Here is a 20,553-nt window from a genome sequence, read left to right on the forward strand (position 1 = left end):
GCATGGGATGCTTCCTCCTTGATGGTGCTCTTTTACCTGTGTGACTGGGAGTGGGAAACCAAATTTTGCTGCCTTTACCTGTGTGAAATTTCTAACAAATAGAGCAGTAGAACTGAACTCCAGGTAATACAGATTTGATGCCTATGTTTTTCTGTTTCATTTGACATGGGACTGACCCCTCAAATTTTTACTACTTTTAGGTATAGATGCAACATTTTGTATCTCAGCCAAAATTACCAAGTTTGACACATCGCTAATAATTCTCACTAACAATCCCTAAAAAGACTCATGGCACAACGGTGTTTTAGCATCACCAAAGATGTGCTGCTGTGGGAGAGGCCCACTTTCCTAGTGATTTAAGATGTTTTAAAAGTGACATGGACTTACAGAAGAACCCTTTATATTAGCAGAATTGCTTCTATAACAGACCTATAATTGTATTTTGGCTTTTAATTGTTGAAGGATGAAATAGAATCTTGACAAATAACTTTCAAACCATAATGCATGTGAAGAGGCAATATTTCTCATACTGCATAACTTACAATAACTGAGATATTTAAAATTACAATTTTTTAAGTGGTTTTCCTTGTATACTTCCAGAAGGCTACCTACTATTAAAAAAAAACCACCAAAACACAAACAACAAAACAGGTAAGGCAATGACGTGTTTTTGTCCATGGCAGATGTGAATCCAATTTGAAATCCATGTCCAAACTCACTTCAAATATGAGTCACTAAAATTCAGTTTATAGTTGGGATCCACCTCAGCTTCTCAGATTTTTACGTAATTATCTCATAGTGCTGCAAAATAAATTCCAACACAGGACCTGTGCAGAACACAGTCAAACAACAGAGATTCTTGTGACAGGAGAAGCATGTGAGATACTGACATCATTTTGAGCATCACAGTGTAGCACAAAGGTTTGATAACATTTTGGCAGTAGAATGACACAGCTATCAACAGATGCACTGTTCTGCCACAGGACAAAAGACTCCTAGACTTAGAGACAAATTGTAAAATCCAGCCCTGATGTCAGGGCATGGGGCTCTCCTTTACCTGGATTTCTTGTATAGTGTCTTCCTCTTTAGTGTCTGTTTTTTTCTCTATTCCCTCTCCACGCAGCAAGGCTTCCAGAGTTGTACTTTCTGAGGTGAACCCATCTTTTTTCAGAGGCAGATCAACTTCTGAAAAACAAAACACACTCACTGTGTGTCTTCCCCAAAGAGCTAACAGGAAGAAGGACAGAGATGTCAAGCAGATGATGAACAGACTTTCAAACTTGTTTCTGTCTTAAAGGAGAGCTCTTCAAGTTCATTTAACCACTAAGGAACTCCATATATGATTAATTTCTATCTTACTGAAAACCTGGTATCTTTTCAATTGCTGTGCTTGCTTGCAGAAAAAAACGCTGGATATATTTTATCAGGAGGAAATAAATGGGGGAAAAATCCTTCTCCTTTGCGTAAACTCTCTTTGCTTCAAATAAAGAACAAAAACAGGACTTCTTAAGATACCGAAATAACAAATATGAAGAATCTGATCTCCTGAAGAAGAAAAGTAGCTTAATGCAATTTAGCATCTGGCACAGTTTAAATAGTACAGCTTCAATCCTCATTCTCCTACACCAGGGCATGTTCCACATGTGGGAAAACAGAAAGCTTGTGTGGGGGGCCAACGCTGAGACCTTATGTTGAAAAAAAAAGGGACATGTCTTGAATTTTCATGTAATGTTGACTAGATAAAATCTCCACTTGGCTCCAGCTGGCCAATACCAGCAAAGAAACACAGTTATGAGTGCAGAATCTTACCTATAAAATGGGATGACGCCCAGTCACTGCAGGAAGAGCCACAGGCTGGCTCAGGAACAGGCTGGGGACAGAGCTCCAAAGACAGTATGGATTTATGAGGAAGTTTGATGCAACTTGCTGGAGAAGTGAAGGAACAGACCCTGATTCCCCTTTCAAATGCTGCTACTAGATTATGAGGCAGTGCAGCAGACAGGCAAACACAGCATGTTAACTTTAGCAAGATGTTAAAATATACCTGGGCAATAATCCAGTTTTCCTTGTAGATCCTAGCCTCTATGCCACTCATACAGGGGCTCATTTAGAGCAACCCTATGGCAGGGAAACATCCTGCACATGTCTTTACCTGACAGTGCCAGGTATGGATTTCTTAAGTACTCCTTCCCTTCTAAAATGAATTCCTTTCTCTAGACCAGTATATTTAAAAGTAATAAATATACAAGAACGATGCTTACAAATCAGCATCTGGTATCTGTATTTCAGAGTCCTGTCTACTTCTTATGCTTTAGAATTGTGTTTTGTTCCTCAGTCTGCCTGAAGCTCCCTGCATTTCTATCACCATGATTTGCAAATTCTGCAGGGCAGAAATTCATGTGTTTTTAAAGTCCCAAATCACTCCTGAAAAACAAATAATGAATGAGTACTTGCACCTGGGACAGTAAAGTATAATCTGCTTCTTGGGGTCAGTTGTGTCCAACTTTAAGCTAGCAAATGATTCAGGGTCTCCAATCAGTACTTCCACAGCATGCTTACTCCGGTCTTCTGAAGTGAGAGAGCATTGCTTAGCCAATAACCACAGAAAATCCAGCAAAAATTCCAGGAAAAGCTATTCTATTCATGGAGGGAAAGGCTGGGTACAAACCATGCAGAAAAATCAAACCACTGGGATTTTAAAGGAAACTCCCAGAACAACCCACACAATGGGATGGGGTCAACTGTGAATTGATCCCCCTTCTCATCACAAGGAGCTCTATTCAATCAGGCCTCTGTTTTCACCATTAAGTTTGGCATACCCACCCCATTATGGCCCCGTCCCCAACTTCTCCCTTGCTTGAGCTATAAAAAAGACAGAAGAGTCAAAAGAGAGTCCCACAGATTGAATTTCCCTGTATGAACTCCTAGTACCTCCCTCTGGATCCAGACATTTCAATAGAAAGACGGGATTTTTGACTTGATTTATGTGCAAATCCCAACACTTGGATCTGAAGTCATGAAGAAACCTCCATAATCATCTCTGGATTTGGGCTTGGCTTGGGTTCAAAGTCCTGTGCTTGGGTGCAAAAGGGCATTTGCTCTGTATTTAGAACCTTGTGGGACTGCAAAACCCAAGGGGTCATCATACATTCAGCAAGCGAAGAAGCTTCAAGGAAGCTCAAGGGCATTGGAAACAAACATGTCTTCACTGTGACAAGCTATGTATGTCTCTGGATACCAATACATTCAGCAAATGAATGCATTAGAAAAGGAAATGAGCAAGGAAAGGATGAGGGATAAGTAGAACATATATGAAGGTAGAACTACTCCCCATTTGTTCCAGATATATCGAACATGAAGTTTGAAAAGAGGGAAAGGTAGGTTTTAAGGTCAAAACAGGCAGCTGTCTTTAATAGGCATGTTTGTTCTGTGTGGCACTGCTACTTCCCAACAACAACACTCCAGGAGGACTTTTCATCCAAAACTCTCAGAGCATTTCCTAATTACTAAATTTAACATTCCACTGACAAGGCGTTGTAAGGTAATATTTTTATTCACACTTTACTGATGGGGAGACTGAGTCACCAAGAAGTTACGTTAGTGAGCTGGGAATCCAGCAAAAATAAACCCAGTGTCTGTCTCCCATTTGCTCACTAAGCTGACTGCCATTAAACTCCTTCACTTTCTTCTCCACTGGTAGCTTCTATGAACCCACTTTAATTCTTAAATAGCTCTAAAAAGGGGGAAATGGCATACTCTGTCTTATCTGGAATGTAGAGTTTACAGTATAAAAACTTCAGAGGTCCAAAGACAACCTCTTGTAATGAATTCAATCACTGTCATTAATTCAATCCTTCCTGGAAGATGGCTAGTCTGTAAAGGATACAGTAATAAAGACAGGAAATTATGTTTCCAAACAAGTTTTTGAATCCCCAGAGATGAAAGTCTTCAAAAATCTAAAAGATAGTTCAGTTCACCTACAGAAATAGTTAAACACTATAAGGGATCATTAAATTCATTTCACTAAATCCCTTATTTTCTCTTTCCTATTTAACTATCCATGGTTTTCCCACAAAAGCAAAAAAAGTATCTTTTCTCTTATGCCAGTACCCTAAAGAAAACTGAGGAGCCAACTCAAAAACTGAAATGTAGTTTTCATGTGAAAGATCAAGGCCTTCCCCAGACTATGAGAACTGCTGTTTGGAAGTAAGGTGCGGTCTGTTCCACTCACTGTCCTGCTTATAAAGGTGCCAGCCAGTGCCTGAAGCTTCAAACAAGGCCAGAGGGAGACTCTTCTAGGTTTAAGGAATTAAGCTGTGACCCCGTGCTTGCCTCTGCTTTGATATTGGTCATGCCACACTGTGCAGTCACCTCACATGTTGCAGAAGAAGCTGTGAATGTCTGTCACGAGAGAAATGCAAAAAACTTACCTACCCTAATACTGCATTGCATCCTGAGAGATAAATGCAGCATCCCTTCCAGTTATCTTGAATCTGGCTCTTGTGAAAATACACAGAACAGCCCAGCCCTTTCTGAATTTTGATACACTTTTACCCTTGATGTTTTCCCACCCGATTGAGTTCAACAGTTAAATTATGGTTTGAAAGAAGGAGTGTTTCACTTTATTTATTGCCAGCCCCCTTGTTCTTTCTGGGGAAAATAGAAGTTCTTGACCAAAATGTTTGTAATTTCTTTTTATTCCTCTCCTTTCAAGGATAAACTGTCACAATCTTTTCTGTTATTCTGCTGTGGGAAGCTTTCCATATGGTCCTGACAAACCTCTCTGAACTTCCTTTTATTATACACCAGTCTTCCCAAGATGGACCTGTACTGCATCTGGTATTCTCAGACGAAACCACATCCCCCATTTAAACAAATTAATTACAATATTCTTTAGATTACTCCTCAGGCTGTGTCTTTCAATGTCCCAGTTACTTACTAAGCAGAAGAATTAGGAATCTTGTAATGGGGACAAGAACTTCCCATAAGGAATACATTCAAACACACAGGTACCATATTAAAATGCCCATCCCTCTGCCCATGCCCCAAGCACATTCATATCTCCCCAAGGTGCTTTCCACAGACCTTCCCAGACATGATTGCTCTAAATAACTTCATATTATGTGCAAATCTTTGTAGTTGACAAGGTATTCTCACTCTGCAGCTTGTTCATTACTGTATTACACACCAGTGGACCAAGCACTAAACCTTGATGCACCAGCTGTAAGCCTTAATCTATAATGAAAGTTCTTTCTTCCACTATCTTTTATTCTAAAAGTGTTGATCCAAGACAATCCTTTGTTTCTCTTTGGAGACATACCAAAGGTCTTCAGAAAGTTTAGGAAAATTGTCAACCTGCCTACCTATTAGTTCTTTACATATCATGTAAAGAATTTTAAGAAAGTAGTGAGGCATGCTTTTCCTTGGTAGGAAAAAATGTAGTTGGTTAGAACCTTCTATATCATCATTTCCCAGGTGCTTTACTGCTTATATCTAATAACTGTTTCAATCAATTTCTCAGATGTTCATGTAGAATTTATGTGTCTTTAAATCTTTGAATCGCATCCAAATACTTTTTAAATATAGGTAATAGCATTTGCTACCCACTAATTTTTCTAAATTCTTTGTAATTTCTGTTTTGTATCACAAGCTCTTCTTCAAACATTACAATTTCAGAGAACATAATCTTTATTACAAGTAATAACTACCAGTAAAGGCACTATAATTAAAAGCTTACTCTTTTGTATGAAAATTTTAAGAAGGTTTGTAGATAAATTTCCTTTTGATTAGTACCACAAACATAACAGCACATGGTTAATGTAGCAGATACAAGAACTAGTTAGAACTATACAAAATGGAAATGTCAAATCACCAAAAATCATCAATGAAAAATAAAATGTTATTTAAGAATTCTTCCTGTTTTAGTAAACCACAGTAGTCTTGGTGTCACAGCTAAATATTGTGCATATATTATAATTCAAATATGTGTGTGTGCATATAATTAAAATTTATGTTTCTTAACTTGGCAGAGTCCCTTTCATAGTGATTAAATTAACATGGTTATTTCTGCTTACCAGCCCAGTGCAGCAACCTCTCTATTTATTAAGGTCCTGAGATTGCAGTGGTAGAATCTGAACTAGCACCCATGCCAGTGTCATTCTTGTATCTGTTTTCTATTGAACTGCTGCCTCCAAAAGAAGCACATTTTCACAAATCCCACAAAATGGTGGGCTTTTTCAAGTTTTGATTTGCCAAAATAGCAAAATAGCTGCAAATTCCTGTCCTTAAATAAGCTACATTTGGTTTACAACGCATTGAGAGCTAAGCAACTTTTCAGTGTCTCTTTGAAACATAAATTTAAAACAATAATCCCTTTTTCTATACAGTGCAATGTATTTGTTTTACAATGGATCATTTCCATCTCCACAGTAGCAGCTGCCACCCAAACCATCATCTCTGTGCACTCGTAAGCAGCTCCATTTCCAGTTCTAATTGGGAACAGAGATACTTATTGGGTGAGTTCCAGCATGATCTATCACGCCAGAGACAGCTACTATGCAAACCAAAGCAATCCAGCTTCCAAAAACCCTCTTAGACAAACACTGACTTTGCACATAGATTCTTGCTTTTTTGTTTCTTGGTGCCGTTTTTTTGGAACATAAAAAGAGCCAGAGGAAACTATATGTTAAGAGTCCAAGAAGAGTTGTTTAGGATGGATAAATCCAAGGATATTACCTTAATAACCACTACCTCTTTAAAATCATATAGGTGGTCTAAAAAAGCCACCTAATTCACAGCAAACAGAACTACTGCTGAGTGAATGCAGCCACTAAGCTCATTAAGAGGATGTGGCAGGATGTGTCTGAAAGTGCAGTGCAGTGGCTCAGCAAGCAATTAAATCCCATGACAGTTTAAAATGAGAATCTATCAGTGTCACAAGAGTGTGAAGCCTCAGCATCTCTGTTGTTCCCACCCCCAGCGTTTTATTTATTATGGCGTATTGGGAACATGGAAAGTCAAAAAGATTATAATGAAATATGCCATATAAAAACCAGATTAAGCCTGCTCTTCTTTGGGGAAATATGCAGAGAGAGAAGCTGTCTGTTAGCTGTCGAGTTTGCAAAAGATACCATCTTTTGGGATGGTGCTCTCTGCCAGCAGACAGAGTGCCCCAGGGGAAATGGTGGTGAAAACCCAGACAAGCAGCATCCATCCATCCATCATACGCTCATCTCCACATCTCCAAGGCACAAATATAGTGTTAGAGTGCAAAGGGTGGGGGCAGGGGGATGGAATCCCTTAAGAAAGAATGGGGAGACAATGCCTTACATGAATAGCTGCATTTCGTAGCTTTTCTGTGCATGCACAACCAGACTCTCCTTAGCTTGCTTGCTTGCTTGCTTGTTGTGTTCATGGCCAGTATGGTGACTTGCTAGCATCCTTGGAACTGATACATTCACAGCAGTGACCAGAACCAGGTGTACTAAAGGCAGGGCTCTGCCTCTGCCAGCACAGCGCAGCATGGACCTTCACTCCTCCTGCAGATCCAGATCTCCAAAACCCTTCTTTCACTACGCCACATCCTGCTCTCCCAGGGGTAGATGCTCATGTTATTGCTATTATGATTTAATGCTATCCCACTCTTTAATGCCCCTGCTATCCCACCCTTTTCTCCCAACTCTACTTCAATTCAGCACCCATCTGCAGCAAACTTGTCACTGCCAGTTCTACACATACATGGTCCACAGAACCTCCTGCCTGCCCAGCCCTGGGCCTCCCCTGGGACAGATTCCTGATAACACAGACTCTCACAATGAGTCCATAAAGCCAAACAAATGTCCCTAGAGAGTAGTAAACATCAAATTCACTTTTTTTTAAATCCAAGCTGCAATATAGCCATGCTATACTAGAGGTTGTAAGGCTACTCCAGTAATTCTTTGTCTTCCCCACAAATCCCACTCTAGACCTCATGTATATTATTGCACTCTCAAGGTAAACTGGGCTGTGGTGAGAACAATAATCCAGCCAAAGACAATGTTAAACCACTTCTAGAAACGAGACCATTTGAAAACATGAGAGTATTTGTTTCCACAGAAAAAAACCATTTTGAGTGGAAAAAATAGTTTGGGGGACTCTCTGTCCTATAAAGCTCTGAATTCATCTTAGCAAATGTTTGAAATTTTAGGCACTACTCAGGCTTGCTCTAGGGAGCACAGGGAGACTGGAAAATCCCAATGTGTCCCTAGCACCTCCTCCTGGAAAGCTGCTAGTCTTATGACTCGGTTGGGGTAGGGCAGAGGGTAGAGGGAGAAAGTGAAGACAGAGGAGAGATGAAGATCTGATATGGGTGGGACTGTACACTTCCAGTCTTTAGCCTGGGCATAAGAGCAGAAATATCAGAGGACAACTTTAAGACTGGGATTCAATGGAAAGCTTCTATCAGCCCCTAGTTAAAACACATCTTAGGAGGCTACAAGACAACAGAAGGGAGAAATAGGGCTGCAGAAAATTGCAGAGGCCCTTAAACATACAGCTAAGCATTGTTTAGTTTGACCCAATAACAAAATGTGGACTTTACCAGCAGCTGTATTTCTCTGGCAGACTAGAATGCCCCTATAAAATCTCTCTCAAAAAAAACCAAAAACAAAACAAAACAGTCTTCTTGTCAGTTGTCTCTTGGAAGTTTTCTGCAGATTTATTTCTCAGCACAGATATAAATCATTGTCACATATAATAAGCTGTACCTGCTTCTCAAAGACTGCCAAATTACAATATCAGACTAAATGCTGGATCAAGTAACTACCCTCAGGGCTGAAATCGTCTCCATTCAGAAATATCTCCATTCAGTAGCAATTTTCTAGCACTCATTTGTGTTCTGGTCACTCTTGCATTTGTGTTCTAGATGGGCTCACACTGTACCAGGACTTCTGCAGCAACACTGTAGGCACTATCAAGGGACAGAGGCAAGATAACTGCTGCAATTTAAAGAAAATTATTAAGTAAAAAAGCCTATTCCTTTGGGCTTTGTGTCACCCTAACAGGGTTTCTGGTCTGTTGGGAGTAAAAGAATAACTTGGGGTATCTATCTGCAAATGGCCATATAGAATCACTCACACAGACAGATGATGGGCATTTTGACCCCTCCAAAGCCCCAGAATTAAATAATTAACCAGACAGTTATGAGCTAACACCAGTCCCCTCCTCCCCACAGGTGGGATAGTCATGTCCACATTGCACACTCTGCAAAGGGTAACAGGGAGTGGACCTCCACTGCAAACAACTGCACTATATGTGACAGAACTGAATAAAAACACTTGTACTGAATACAAACTCATACATAAACCATGTGTAGAGCCAGCCATGCCAACCTTCCTGCAAATTCTGTGAGATTCTGCATAGCTTCTCTTCCTTATCGAGGACAGTGGAGGGGATACCTTTAGTAACAGATAAATCTCTGTAATGCAGTTATCTCTCAGCTGCAGTGCACAAGCATCCCAATTAATTCAGTCCAGGCCTAGCAGAGCCGGCACTAAGCCAGAGCTGATAAACCTGCCAAAGCCAATCTGAGTCCTGCAGTGATTCTTGGGAACCTGCTCTGTGCGTTCTGCTGCTCCGGATTGAGGGGGTTTATGTGCTCAGCTCTGGCTGGCACCGCACGGAGTGGCAGCTCCGCTGATGAGGCCTTTCTAACACCCAGAGTTCTGGGGAGCAGGCAGAGACACCCAGTCACCCCAAAGGCATCAGCAAGGTGTGGCAGGGCTTATTAGCACCGCTCAGCCAGATGCCAGCTGGCCCAGCCCTGATCCTGCATGGCTGCCTGCAAAGTTCCCACACGCGGGCAGGCCTGGGGAGCAGCACAGCCACGCTTGCACGGGGCCATGTCTGAGGGTCAGCCATGCCAGGCACACCTGGGCCAGCATCCCTGGCTCAGCGAGCACTGAACTGCATAAACCAATGCAGAACAGAAAGGCCACAGCAAAGTGGCAATCATTTTAGGATGGGATAGGGAGCAACCACCCCAGATGCTGCCTTTGGCATCTCTGCTCTCCCAAGTGATCCTGGGCCAAATTCTAACAGAGGCACTCTCTGCTTTTCCATCATCTGTCAAATGGAGATAGTCTTCACCTATCCTCTGGGGTTTGGTAAGGCTTGTTTAATATTCATAGGCATTCAGGCATTCAAATAAAAAGCACCAAAAATGCAAGGTGGTCTTACAGGCTCTCACAAAGACAGATTTAAACATAGTTTCTTTCCAGCCAAGAAAAACACTGAAGAAGTAGGACTATTTCCACAGATACTAAATTTCAGGGGCCGATTCACAAATTCCAAAGGACAAAGATAATATTTACTCCTATATTAAGATGCATCTGACAGATGAAGCTATATAAGTGAAAAATGTTATTATAGGAAGGAAGGCTTGTAATAGAAAAAAGGGATGAGGTGCTAGTAGGTATCCTTTCAGAAATGGGAAAGAACAAAGCAAATTATCTCTGAGATGCTCAGATCTCTTGCCACAAAAAGGCAAGCAATTCCAAGAGGCCTATAAAGGGTTTAGACAAAAAGGTGAACTCTAGAATTAATAACAGAATGGTAAACAGGAAGATTAATGGCACCAGAGAAAATGCAGATGGTGAAGCCCAGCCAGCAGGCTCAGCAAGACTCTGAACAGGGAGGGGAAAAAAGGCAAGGTGTAAACAAGGTGACCTTCAAAGGCACGGGAATGCCTGCCAACAGGCCAGCCAGAGGGCATCCCAAGACACAGATGTGCCATCTGGGGTAGGCTGTCTCATGACAACGTGAACGAGATTTGTCTTTTTCAGAATTTGCAGGGAGGCAAAATGGGTAGTGGCAGAAAATATGACCATTCATTCAAAAGTGGCACAATTAAATGCACAGGTTGGAAAAGGATGCCATCCATTTTGTAAAAAAAATACAAAAGAATTCCCTGAATATCCCCACTCAGAAAGGTCTTGTGCCCACTTGTAAAGCCTGCTCATGCAAGGTGTGGGGGAGGAGAAACTGGTTTTCACCAAACAAATGTTTTCCTTGAGGGTTTATGCTTTAAGTTTATGGTAAAAAGAAAAAAAAACCCTCAGCACATACTGCAAAGCAGCTCTTTAAACCAATGATGGTATAAATTTTCCCCATCTTGGCATAAGTCTGTTCACTCCAGATGGCACATTTGAGTTGAAAGCAGGTAAAGATTTCTCAGAGATCTCTATGTCCAGTATTTACAGAGTTCCCTTGCTTTGCCTCAATGCTTAGTTGGTCCTTCTGTGTGCCTGGGAGATCTCAGTTCTTTGCCTACAGTAAAAACTGGGAGAGAGAAATCTCCTACCATAGTTCTGCAGGGAAGCCTGGCTCTGTCAGGCCTGATGCTTAGATCATTGTGATCAACCAGGAAAATTAAAAAGTAAATGCAATCACACATTTTTTTCAATGCATCAATCAAACACGACAGTGGGGCAGTGCTAAGGGAAACAATGCTATCTCTAAACAAGCCTTCTACAGAATAAGCCAAACATGAACTGTTATGATATCCAGAGGCAAGAATATTAGGGGAAAACAGAATAAGCAACATTATAGCTCACTGTGGAAAAAAAGCAGACCTTAGCTATGGGAGTCCAGCAAGCAGTGTATTCACATACCTTTTTTTCCTTTTTGCCTGGCTCAAAGTGCATAAAATCTGAGTATTTCAAGCAAAACTGGCCCATCTGAGTTCAGTGCTGAAACTGGCTACTTCAGTGCTAGGAGCACAAACAGACATATCTGAATGTGTTTTATTCTGATGGGCTGCATACCAGTGAAGATATTGCCATGATCTCTGGTTTCACAGTAGGAACCACGGGTGCTGGATGAGGTCAGGCAGCTCCTGCAGAGCCTGCACAGCCCAGTGCTATTACATCAAGAAGGCTTGACTCAAGTGAGCTTGATTGTTGGCAGGAGCTGCCACCATGGCTCTGGGCATCAGCACACACCTTTATCCAGAAAGTCCCATCATGTGGCTCTGTTGGTTGCTTTTTTAATAGAACAGGAATGGAGAGATGAAGAACACACCTGAAAACACTAATGTGGCAGTGAGGAAGGAATCAGGAAAACAAGGGAGAAAAACAGCAAGATGGAGGAAAGGTACTATATTCCTTCTCCTCGTCTGCTGCAGCTAACTAGGGCATCCTTGTTCTGAAAGCTGCTACAGAAAAGTCTGAAAAATGGAAGCCCTGGGCCTTGAATCATGTCTTTTCAATATCTCTCTCCTTTCTTCTCTCTGCTAACAGAGGAACAGTGTAAACTCCCAGACCCTGAAAATATCTATTTCCACACCTTACAAAATACAGTGAAAATAGATGATAATAGGGAAGAGAGAGAGATAGCCATGCAAGGAGAAAATAAAGTGAAATAGAGAATAGTTGCTCTTCTCTCCTTTCCTTCTGCTCAGCTTTAATTTCCCTTTGTTCATCTAACACTGAGCCAAACTAAGCCAAAAGGAGCTGCCATGCTGGGCTACAAGATTGATGGCTGCAGGCAGACTCCACAGTGAAGAGACGGATGACTGGTCATTTCCCGCGATGCACTGAAAAACATCCATCCTTGCAGCCATGCTGAGTCCATTTGTGCTCCTTTTGAAAAGAGAGATAAACACAGGCAGCCAGAGGCACCTGGCTGTCCTTCTCCCTCAGAAGGACACAGCTATAGTCCTCTGGGTTCCTTGGGAAGGTCGCTCTGTCCATCCCTGAACATCTGGCCGTGGGATTTGCTAACTCTCTCTCTCCCCCGGCAATCATCCATCTATTAGAGCACAGTGCAGGTTGAAAGAAAACAGTGAAGAGAATGGTGTGACAACCTCATCAATCTACAGCTACACGCTTGGCTATTTAGTTTTCTTTACACTATTCCTAAATGCGGGGGGGGGGAGGAGAATTGCTACTGGTATGAAGGAGGGAATTGTGGAAATGGCAGTGTGGATTGGAGTAAGTCCTTACGACTATTAAAATGTTGTGCATGTACTAAAGCAGTAGGGAACTAATTAAGATTCAGGATTGAAAGGCAAAACAAAAAAGTTGGATGCACTCTTGTTCCATCTGTAGCACTGACTGAGAGTTCAGATGTACTTGGGGCATCATCTTTAGCAGAAAGAGGTTAATTTTTTTTTTTTTTTTTGCCCACTCAGATATTAACAGAAAGCTCCCTGGAAGGATATACTGTAAGTATATTTATAGTGCCAGCCCTGGTATAGCAGCTTCAGAGGCACAAAGCACTTAATCCTGAGTCCTTTCTATTTAGTTAATAGTGTCTTTGTTGCTGATACTGTCCTGGTCTATAGCCCTGCTCAACAGATACAGCCTCTGTGTTTCCAGTTCTCCTGTTGTGCTGCTACCTCACTTAGGCAATGAGCATTACATGGCAGATGTATCCATAGCATCACTTACAAATTAGCATCACTCCAGAAATTCCTGTAACCACGAACCTCACTTTGTCAGAGTAGCACGTATCTGTAACTGTGTCATTTACAGACATTTCACCAAGGAAATCATGAGAAGATAAAAGCATTCACCATCCCTCAAAAACACAAAGAAATTAGTCACTTGCTTCAAGTGTTTATATGTAGTTTTAGCACTCTACCTGAGCCAGCTTTGAAAATTTGTCTTTTATTCCCATCATGCGGTGCCATTTATTTTAAGCCAACAATAAAAGGATTTTCACTACAGCTCTTTAGGACATACATAGGATATTAATCATGACCGTATGTTTTCCTAAGACATAAACCCCATACTTGCCAAGGGCAATCACTTGCATTCAGAAGGGCATAATTTCTATCAAGAGGGGCAAAGTTTCCATCCTTTCTCCTACATCAAGAACCATAGCTTTAGCTGATGGAAATTGCTGCTTGCTGTTATCTTTATCAGAACTACTCACCTACAACAGTTAAGGTCCCAGCCCTAAATTACCTGGTTTGTTTAAGGGGAACAATGTTCCAAGTGCATCCTGAGTGAGACCTCTGGTCTAGAAGACATTGCACATAAAAGCCATATCCACCTATTCCAATGTGTTGCATCAAACCTCCTTCCCCCATGGAGTTCATTACTGGGAAGGGATGCTATGGGAAACACCAATGGTGTCAGAATCATGAAGAATAAAACACCTGTAATAAACTATTAGTCAATCAAATGCAAAATATAGGGAATATTGAAATTAATCATAATCTAGTAAAAACATACTATTATCTCTCAGGTACAAGATGATTATGAGGCCGTAAAATGTTTACTACAGAGAATGGGAAGGGAAGGTTGGTGGGAGGTACAGGGATGTGGGAGGGGAAGTCATCATACTCTCTCCATTCTACTCTCAGCAGTTCTATAAAGCTTGGCTTTTCAGAGTTGAAACTGAATATTATATTAACATTCATTGCTCATTCCGTTATATTATGTACCAGGAAAATAACACCTGCTATAAATACTATAATATTTCATGGTACAAAACAATTTAATTTGCTATATGTCAGGAGAACAATAACATTTAATAAATAGGGTTTTAAAAAGCATATTTTAATGTAATTATATTCTATAATGTCTTTGCTGGTTTTTGTTAACATTTTCTTCTATAAAGCAGTGCATAGGTTCTACCACACCATTGACCTAGTAGGCCAGTGACTTCACTGGGCTCTATGCAGGATGCTGAGTACCAAACCTGCAAGTCTGCTCCAACCCAGTACCTGACATGTAGATTTAACTTTAGGCATGTGACAAGTCCCATTAATTACTAAAAGATCACTCATGCTCTTAAAGCCCAAGCTCAGGTGCTTTCCTTCGCTGGGGTTAGACAGCTTGGCATCTTATGAGACTAAGCCCTGGGGACTTGATCCTATAAACCCTTTTTCATGTGATTACCAGAGAATTCCCAGAATTACTCATATGGACACACAAAATAGATGCAATGAATTAGATTAAAAATACCCATTTCCCAGGATCTTGTCTAGTACTTGCATCTGAACTGTACCTGTGCACTGCAAAAACCCTTTTGACGATGTGGATTATCCTTTTCAAGCATTTTTACTTGCGATACTTAGAAAAGGGGCAGTAGGTTTGCCAGCAAGGCTGTTCAGGTTCCGTTCCAGCTGTAAGATTCCTACAGGGCAGATGGCTTCCTGTCTGCCCCTCCCCATGCTGGAGAGCTGGTGATTTGTGCCTTGAGGGAAATGGGTCTGACAGGTTCCAGCATTTCCCCAGGCACCATCCTCTGGGGCTTCCCAAGTGGTTCCCATAGCCCTTTCTTCTGGTAAGCCTTCAGCTTACCTTCACTCCCTTCATTTTAAGGTAAAATTTGTTTATTTCATAAATAAATAATCCTGATGGTTACTTACAATCATCAATGTTAACTTCATAGCAAGGAGATAAATCCCACAGAGCTGTACCTCTCCAGGAGGAATAATTTGTCTCCTAGAGACATGGCATTCTCAATCAGGCCTTGGCAGCTTGAGAGGCACATGCTGAATAACCTCTTCCCAACGACGTGTCCTAGCAGCCAGATGTAGGTCAAACACAGTAGCCAAGAACAGAGAGAGAGCAAAACAATGGGCTGGATAGCTCAGAGAGGGTGGCAGCACCACAAGCAAGCTTTCTCTCAAGAGGCCCAGGTCTTTCAAGCCAACGCCATCTCAGCTGCCTGAGCCCTCCCCCACATCTTGCAGATCAAGCCCCGAGAGATGACCTGCAGTCACACTGCAGAGGCTCCAAGGAGATCAACAGCACAGTTCATTCCTTCAATTTAATGGCCTACTGTAGTGACCGAAACATTTTTTCAGAACAGCCTGGCTCCAAAGTCATCATACCTCTATTTTCACAAATATACTAAGTACAGCTAAGATGACACAGCAGTGGAAAAATTACCTTTAAGTGGCTGCACTGCTTCTGAAATTACAAGAGCCTTGTGTCTGTGGGATGCTGCACATGCAGCCTCTGTTCCCATTCCCAGTGACGAGATCCAGAGAACTCAGAAAAACAGACTTAACAGCTCAGAAAATTGCCTTATCTTGTTCAGTTGCTACTGCTGCCTTAGCCTGGTGACTAGAGCCAGAGGGGTTGGCTTCAGTGGGCTTTTGATCAAAACCCAGAGAGGTTCCAAAGCCCAGTAGCTTCTTCATGCATCTCTCTCCTAATTATGCAAACTGGCTCAGCCACACAAGAACCAGGAGTAATCCCAGGTGATTCATAGCCATCTTAGCTAAACAACAGAGTTCTCCTGGTAAAACTGTGAATATAAAATACATGTAGTGACCTGTTCCAGATCTTACAAATGAAAGAGAAACTATTTACATGAAGTTAATCCTGTAAATTCTACCAGCATGACTGTGGAGTTAAGCAGCAGAAACAATGTTTTTGTTTTCTTGACTGGACTATTTATAGAATATTATTTACTTTTCTAGAAATGAGTGTTTTACTTCCGTAACTGCAAAATCATGAAATTCCATTTGGGGAAAAATACACATTTACTCACAGTCACTGAGCTGAATTAGCCTAAGAATTTGCAGCTTATCACATGTAACAACACCCAGCAAGAGCAGTGCATGATTTGAAGGAGAGGTTACCACAGCTCTGGCAGCCATGACATACAGAAGGCCAGCTCACCAGTGGCCAGAAAAACAAAGCAAGAAGAATTATGCTGTGCAAAACTCGAGATATCTTTCCAGCAATTACACTGCACAGCCAGCCTTGAAAAAACTGGCTCAACAATTCACCTATGGTGAGTCTCTTTATTTGTATATATGGGTGTGTAACAAATTGCTTATTTTTTCATCATCCTGGTACACATAAGCCCAGGCTGTGGACCAGAGCTGGTACACTTCCATACCAGTTTTGCAAGGCTTTCTGCTGATGGCCAAAACATTTAATCCTGGCACTTTGAAGGCTTGGTACATGCCATGATTCATTCATTTATTTTTATTTAGAGGTATCCCATACCCCTCCCAATCTCTCTCAAAGTATTTATTAGATATCTGTTAGGCACTCCTCTGAGTCAGACAGGTGAGACTGACACCTCCATTTCACATACTGAGAAGCTGAGAGAAAAAGGCATATTCCATTGTCCCTGGTACTGTGTGTAGTCCTGTGTGGGGCACAAGCAATGCAAGGATGTGATGGTGTGGTACAACCTGAAGTGCAGAGATGGGCACCTCTACTGCAGATCAGCAATGGGACAAATACATATTTCACCGCAGGACTTCTATGTCATGATTCTGGTTCTTAGTGCCATGTAAGAAAAAAAGCAAACTTTATCTGGCCAGAGATCTGGACCAGCAAAGGTCCCTGTTGTAGGTAGAATTTAAAGGTGAAGGATGAGATGGAATAAACTGTTTAAGTGTATAATAGAAAGAAGCTGATTTGCAAGGAGATCCCACACTGATGAGTTTTCTCTTGGTGACAGAAAGTCACTTTTTCTAATCCAAGTCGTAGTTGGATGTGTAAGTGCCTTAAAGCAGCAGCTCTTGCTTGTGGTGCCATGTCCTGCTGTGAAGACAAGATTAGTGGAGAATTGGAGCCTACTGTTTCAATTCAGTAGCATTGATGGACTCATCTGTAAACTGCAGGCTTAGCTGATGAATAAACACATACTTAAATTTAGACCAGAAGTCCAAAAGAAAAGGTCCAGCAGAATTCAGTATTCATATTGGTATTTAAAAAAAAAAAAAAAACCCAACAGCAAAGAAAAAACCCGAACACCTTTCGGCATCCCTGCTCCCAGATTTGGATTCATAATGTAAAGCTTCATTTTGTTCTGAAGTGCTATGGAAATGTGACATAGATAGGTACATGATAGACCAAGCTCAGGACTCAGCACGGCCAGGGTGTAGATGTGCTTTCTAACAAATCAAATGGGAACCGAAAACCATCCACCCTCCCTGTCACAAAAAGTTAAGGGGTATTTTTTGTTTTCTTCTACATGAGGTGACAAAGATAAAGATGGGTGAGGATGGGTGAGAGTGAGATCTGCTCTAGGCTCAACCCAGCGCAGGTGCCGCTCCCAGCAAACGCCGGTCGGAGCGCGGGCCGTTCCCGCCGCGGGGGAGCCCCGCCGGGAGCGGCCCCGGAGCGGCCCCGGCGCGGAGCTCCCGCTGCCCGCCGCGCCCTCTGCCGGCCCCGCCGCGCCGCTGCAGCCGCCGCGCCCGGCCCCGCCGCAACCGCGCCGGCACCGCCGGCCGGCGGGCCTGAACAGCCGGAACCCAGGCCTGTTTTAAAGGACCTATTACAAAAGGCGAGGAGAGTTGGGGGTTTTGTTTGCTTTTCAACACAAAGGACTTCAGAATGCAGAAGCACTTGAATAAAAAGCAGATTTTAAATGACATTTTAATTTCGGAATTTTGCAGGGCCAGGAGCAGAACTCACAGAAGTTTGCTAACAGGCTATTAAAATTCATCTTGTATGAGAAATCCAGACCAAATCATGAGAAAAACAAACCTGCTCCTGTCAAGTCAGCTCAACCCCAAATGCAGGGTTCATCATGGCAAATGTTGATAAAAGCCATGAACAATTAAAAAACTTAAAATAAGCTCTACACAAAAGGTAACTTTGGTAAACTCATATCTGCAGAAATCTTTCAGAAGTCTGAACAGCTGACATGTTTATATTATAGCCTCCTTCAGGAATATTGTATCCAATTCATCTGCATATTACAGACATACTCTTATCAGGCACCAGAAATATTCCGCTGATTATGATCCTAAGATAGTCTTAATGGACCTTAAAAGGAGCCACAGGCAGGTTTTATAACATAACATGACCTTTAATTACAGAGATAATAGTAGAAAAACTGTCAAATAGTAGGAAAAGGGTTTTTTTAAGATGTGCCTCTCTTTACAGTGCTCATAGCGAAACAACACTGCTGTCTTGTAGTACAGAAGAGGAACCAACATGTGATTGTGTAGAAATTGCTGAAATCAAAAGTGAAACTAGTCAATATTAATTGGCCTATGGGAGAAAAAAATATAAAAGGAAATTTTCAATAAATTAAGTGCTTTGAATTTTTTATTTTGGCTCTAATATCTTTGAGTGAAACTGGGCATGGCAACCAGAAACAGAAAAAATAATACGGAACTCAGTAGGACTGTATTCTTTCTGTGTTCTTGGGTTTGACTTCCAGCTGTACCACAAACCTCTGCTTAAACCATCATAGAAATAATTCGTTCCCTTTGTCGCTCATTTCTCCATTTTGGAATCAAGCTACCTCCTTCACTATATTTTGTATATCTGGACTGTAAGTACATGGCTAAGAAGACTTCACAGCAACCCCTGGGATGATGGTCTAACATGCTGCTTGAGTCTCTAGATGCTATCATACAAGTGATACTACTGCAAATTCTGTTCTTTGGTTTTTAATGTCATCTTAACTTTATCTTGGTGAAGTGCCCCATCTTAAAGACCACAGACCTCCACAGACATGCTGAGCATCTCCCCCAGGAGCTGGGAGCACTCCTCACTTCCCAGGAAATACACAGTATCTTGTACAATCAGTCACAGTCTCCACAAGGTAAACTGAGATGCTTTAAAGAGATAACAGCTTATCTGTAAGGATTTTGTTCATTCATCCACAAGCACACTCACCTAGGTATACCCCATATGCCAGATTAAAAACAGATCAGGCATTGTTCAACTGGAACTAAAAATCTGTTTTCAGTACTTTCTTCAAACAACTTTACCATGGTTCATAATAGCAAAAGAAAAATATTTTTGTTTGTTTTTACTATTCAACAGCTGGTAAAAAAGCCCATTTCTGTAGCTCAACTGAACACTGGACTGCCCAGACATAAGTAACAGGACAGACACTACTAGCACAAGACCCCAGCTCATTCTCAGCACAGTAGTAGCATAAACAAACTCTACTCCACACCCTCCAGGCAGGTGGGAAGGCTGCCCACTCTGAAACCTCACTGTGGGCTTTCAGTCCAAAACCAAAGGACATCAGCAAATTGACACAAAAGCTTTACAGTCATATTCTTTAGACTTACACACCATGTGAAATAAAAGCTCTGTGGGTATGTATGTGTGCATCTATATTTAGCCATCTTGTAAGACTGAAGTAGGACACTACCAATTTAAACTCCACAAGGTTTTTGGCCACACTCACTGTATCTGTTCTCATCTGCATAGGTGCAAAGCTTGGGTAATACTTGCCTGTCAGCAGGGTTTACTGTAGGCAATACCACTTCCACAATTTTGATAGCTGACCCAACACATAATCATGATACTTCCCAGCACCACAAAACCACTAAGTATATAGGAAAAGGATCAATTATGATTTCAAGGGGCCTCGGGTCTAATCCAGGATCTCCCTCTCGTTTCTAACACACCTCTGTCCAACTGCTCTGATTTTACCAAGGGCCAGAACCCTACTGCTTGCCATCACAGCACCTGCAGTTCACAGTGGTGGTAAGAGTTAAAAATTCTCCTTTTTCTCCCACTCCACTGGAAGAAACGCTACCTAGCTCAACCCTCCCCCTCACCCATTCCCACACTTCTCAGGCTCAGGAGCTCAGCTCTGTTCTTGCTCTTTTACTGGGCAGGA

The 20,553-nt window shown here is 41.7% G+C and overlaps 1 protein-coding gene across 10 annotated transcripts in view; it reads right to left on the reverse strand.

Annotated features, from left to right (window-relative positions):
* Positions 1-20,553, reverse strand: part of DPF3 (double PHD fingers 3) — a 193,818-nt gene that overhangs the window by 71,916 nt on the left and 101,349 nt on the right. For all 10 annotated transcript variants that reach the window (XR_004240606.1, XR_004240608.1, XR_004240609.1 and 7 more), the window contains exon 4: positions 1,058-1,185. Coding sequence is in view for 7 of the 10 variants with exons in the window: in XM_032110855.1 (XP_031966746.1) it covers positions 1,058-1,185 (128 nt within the window). In the remaining 3 variants the exon portion in view is untranslated. The remainder of the gene's footprint in view (positions 1-1,057; positions 1,186-20,553) is intronic.

Source organism: Corvus moneduloides, chromosome 6 (assembly GCF_009650955.1).
Source record: "Corvus moneduloides isolate bCorMon1 chromosome 6, bCorMon1.pri, whole genome shotgun sequence".
Classification (NCBI taxonomy): Eukaryota; Metazoa; Chordata; class Aves; order Passeriformes; family Corvidae; genus Corvus; species Corvus moneduloides.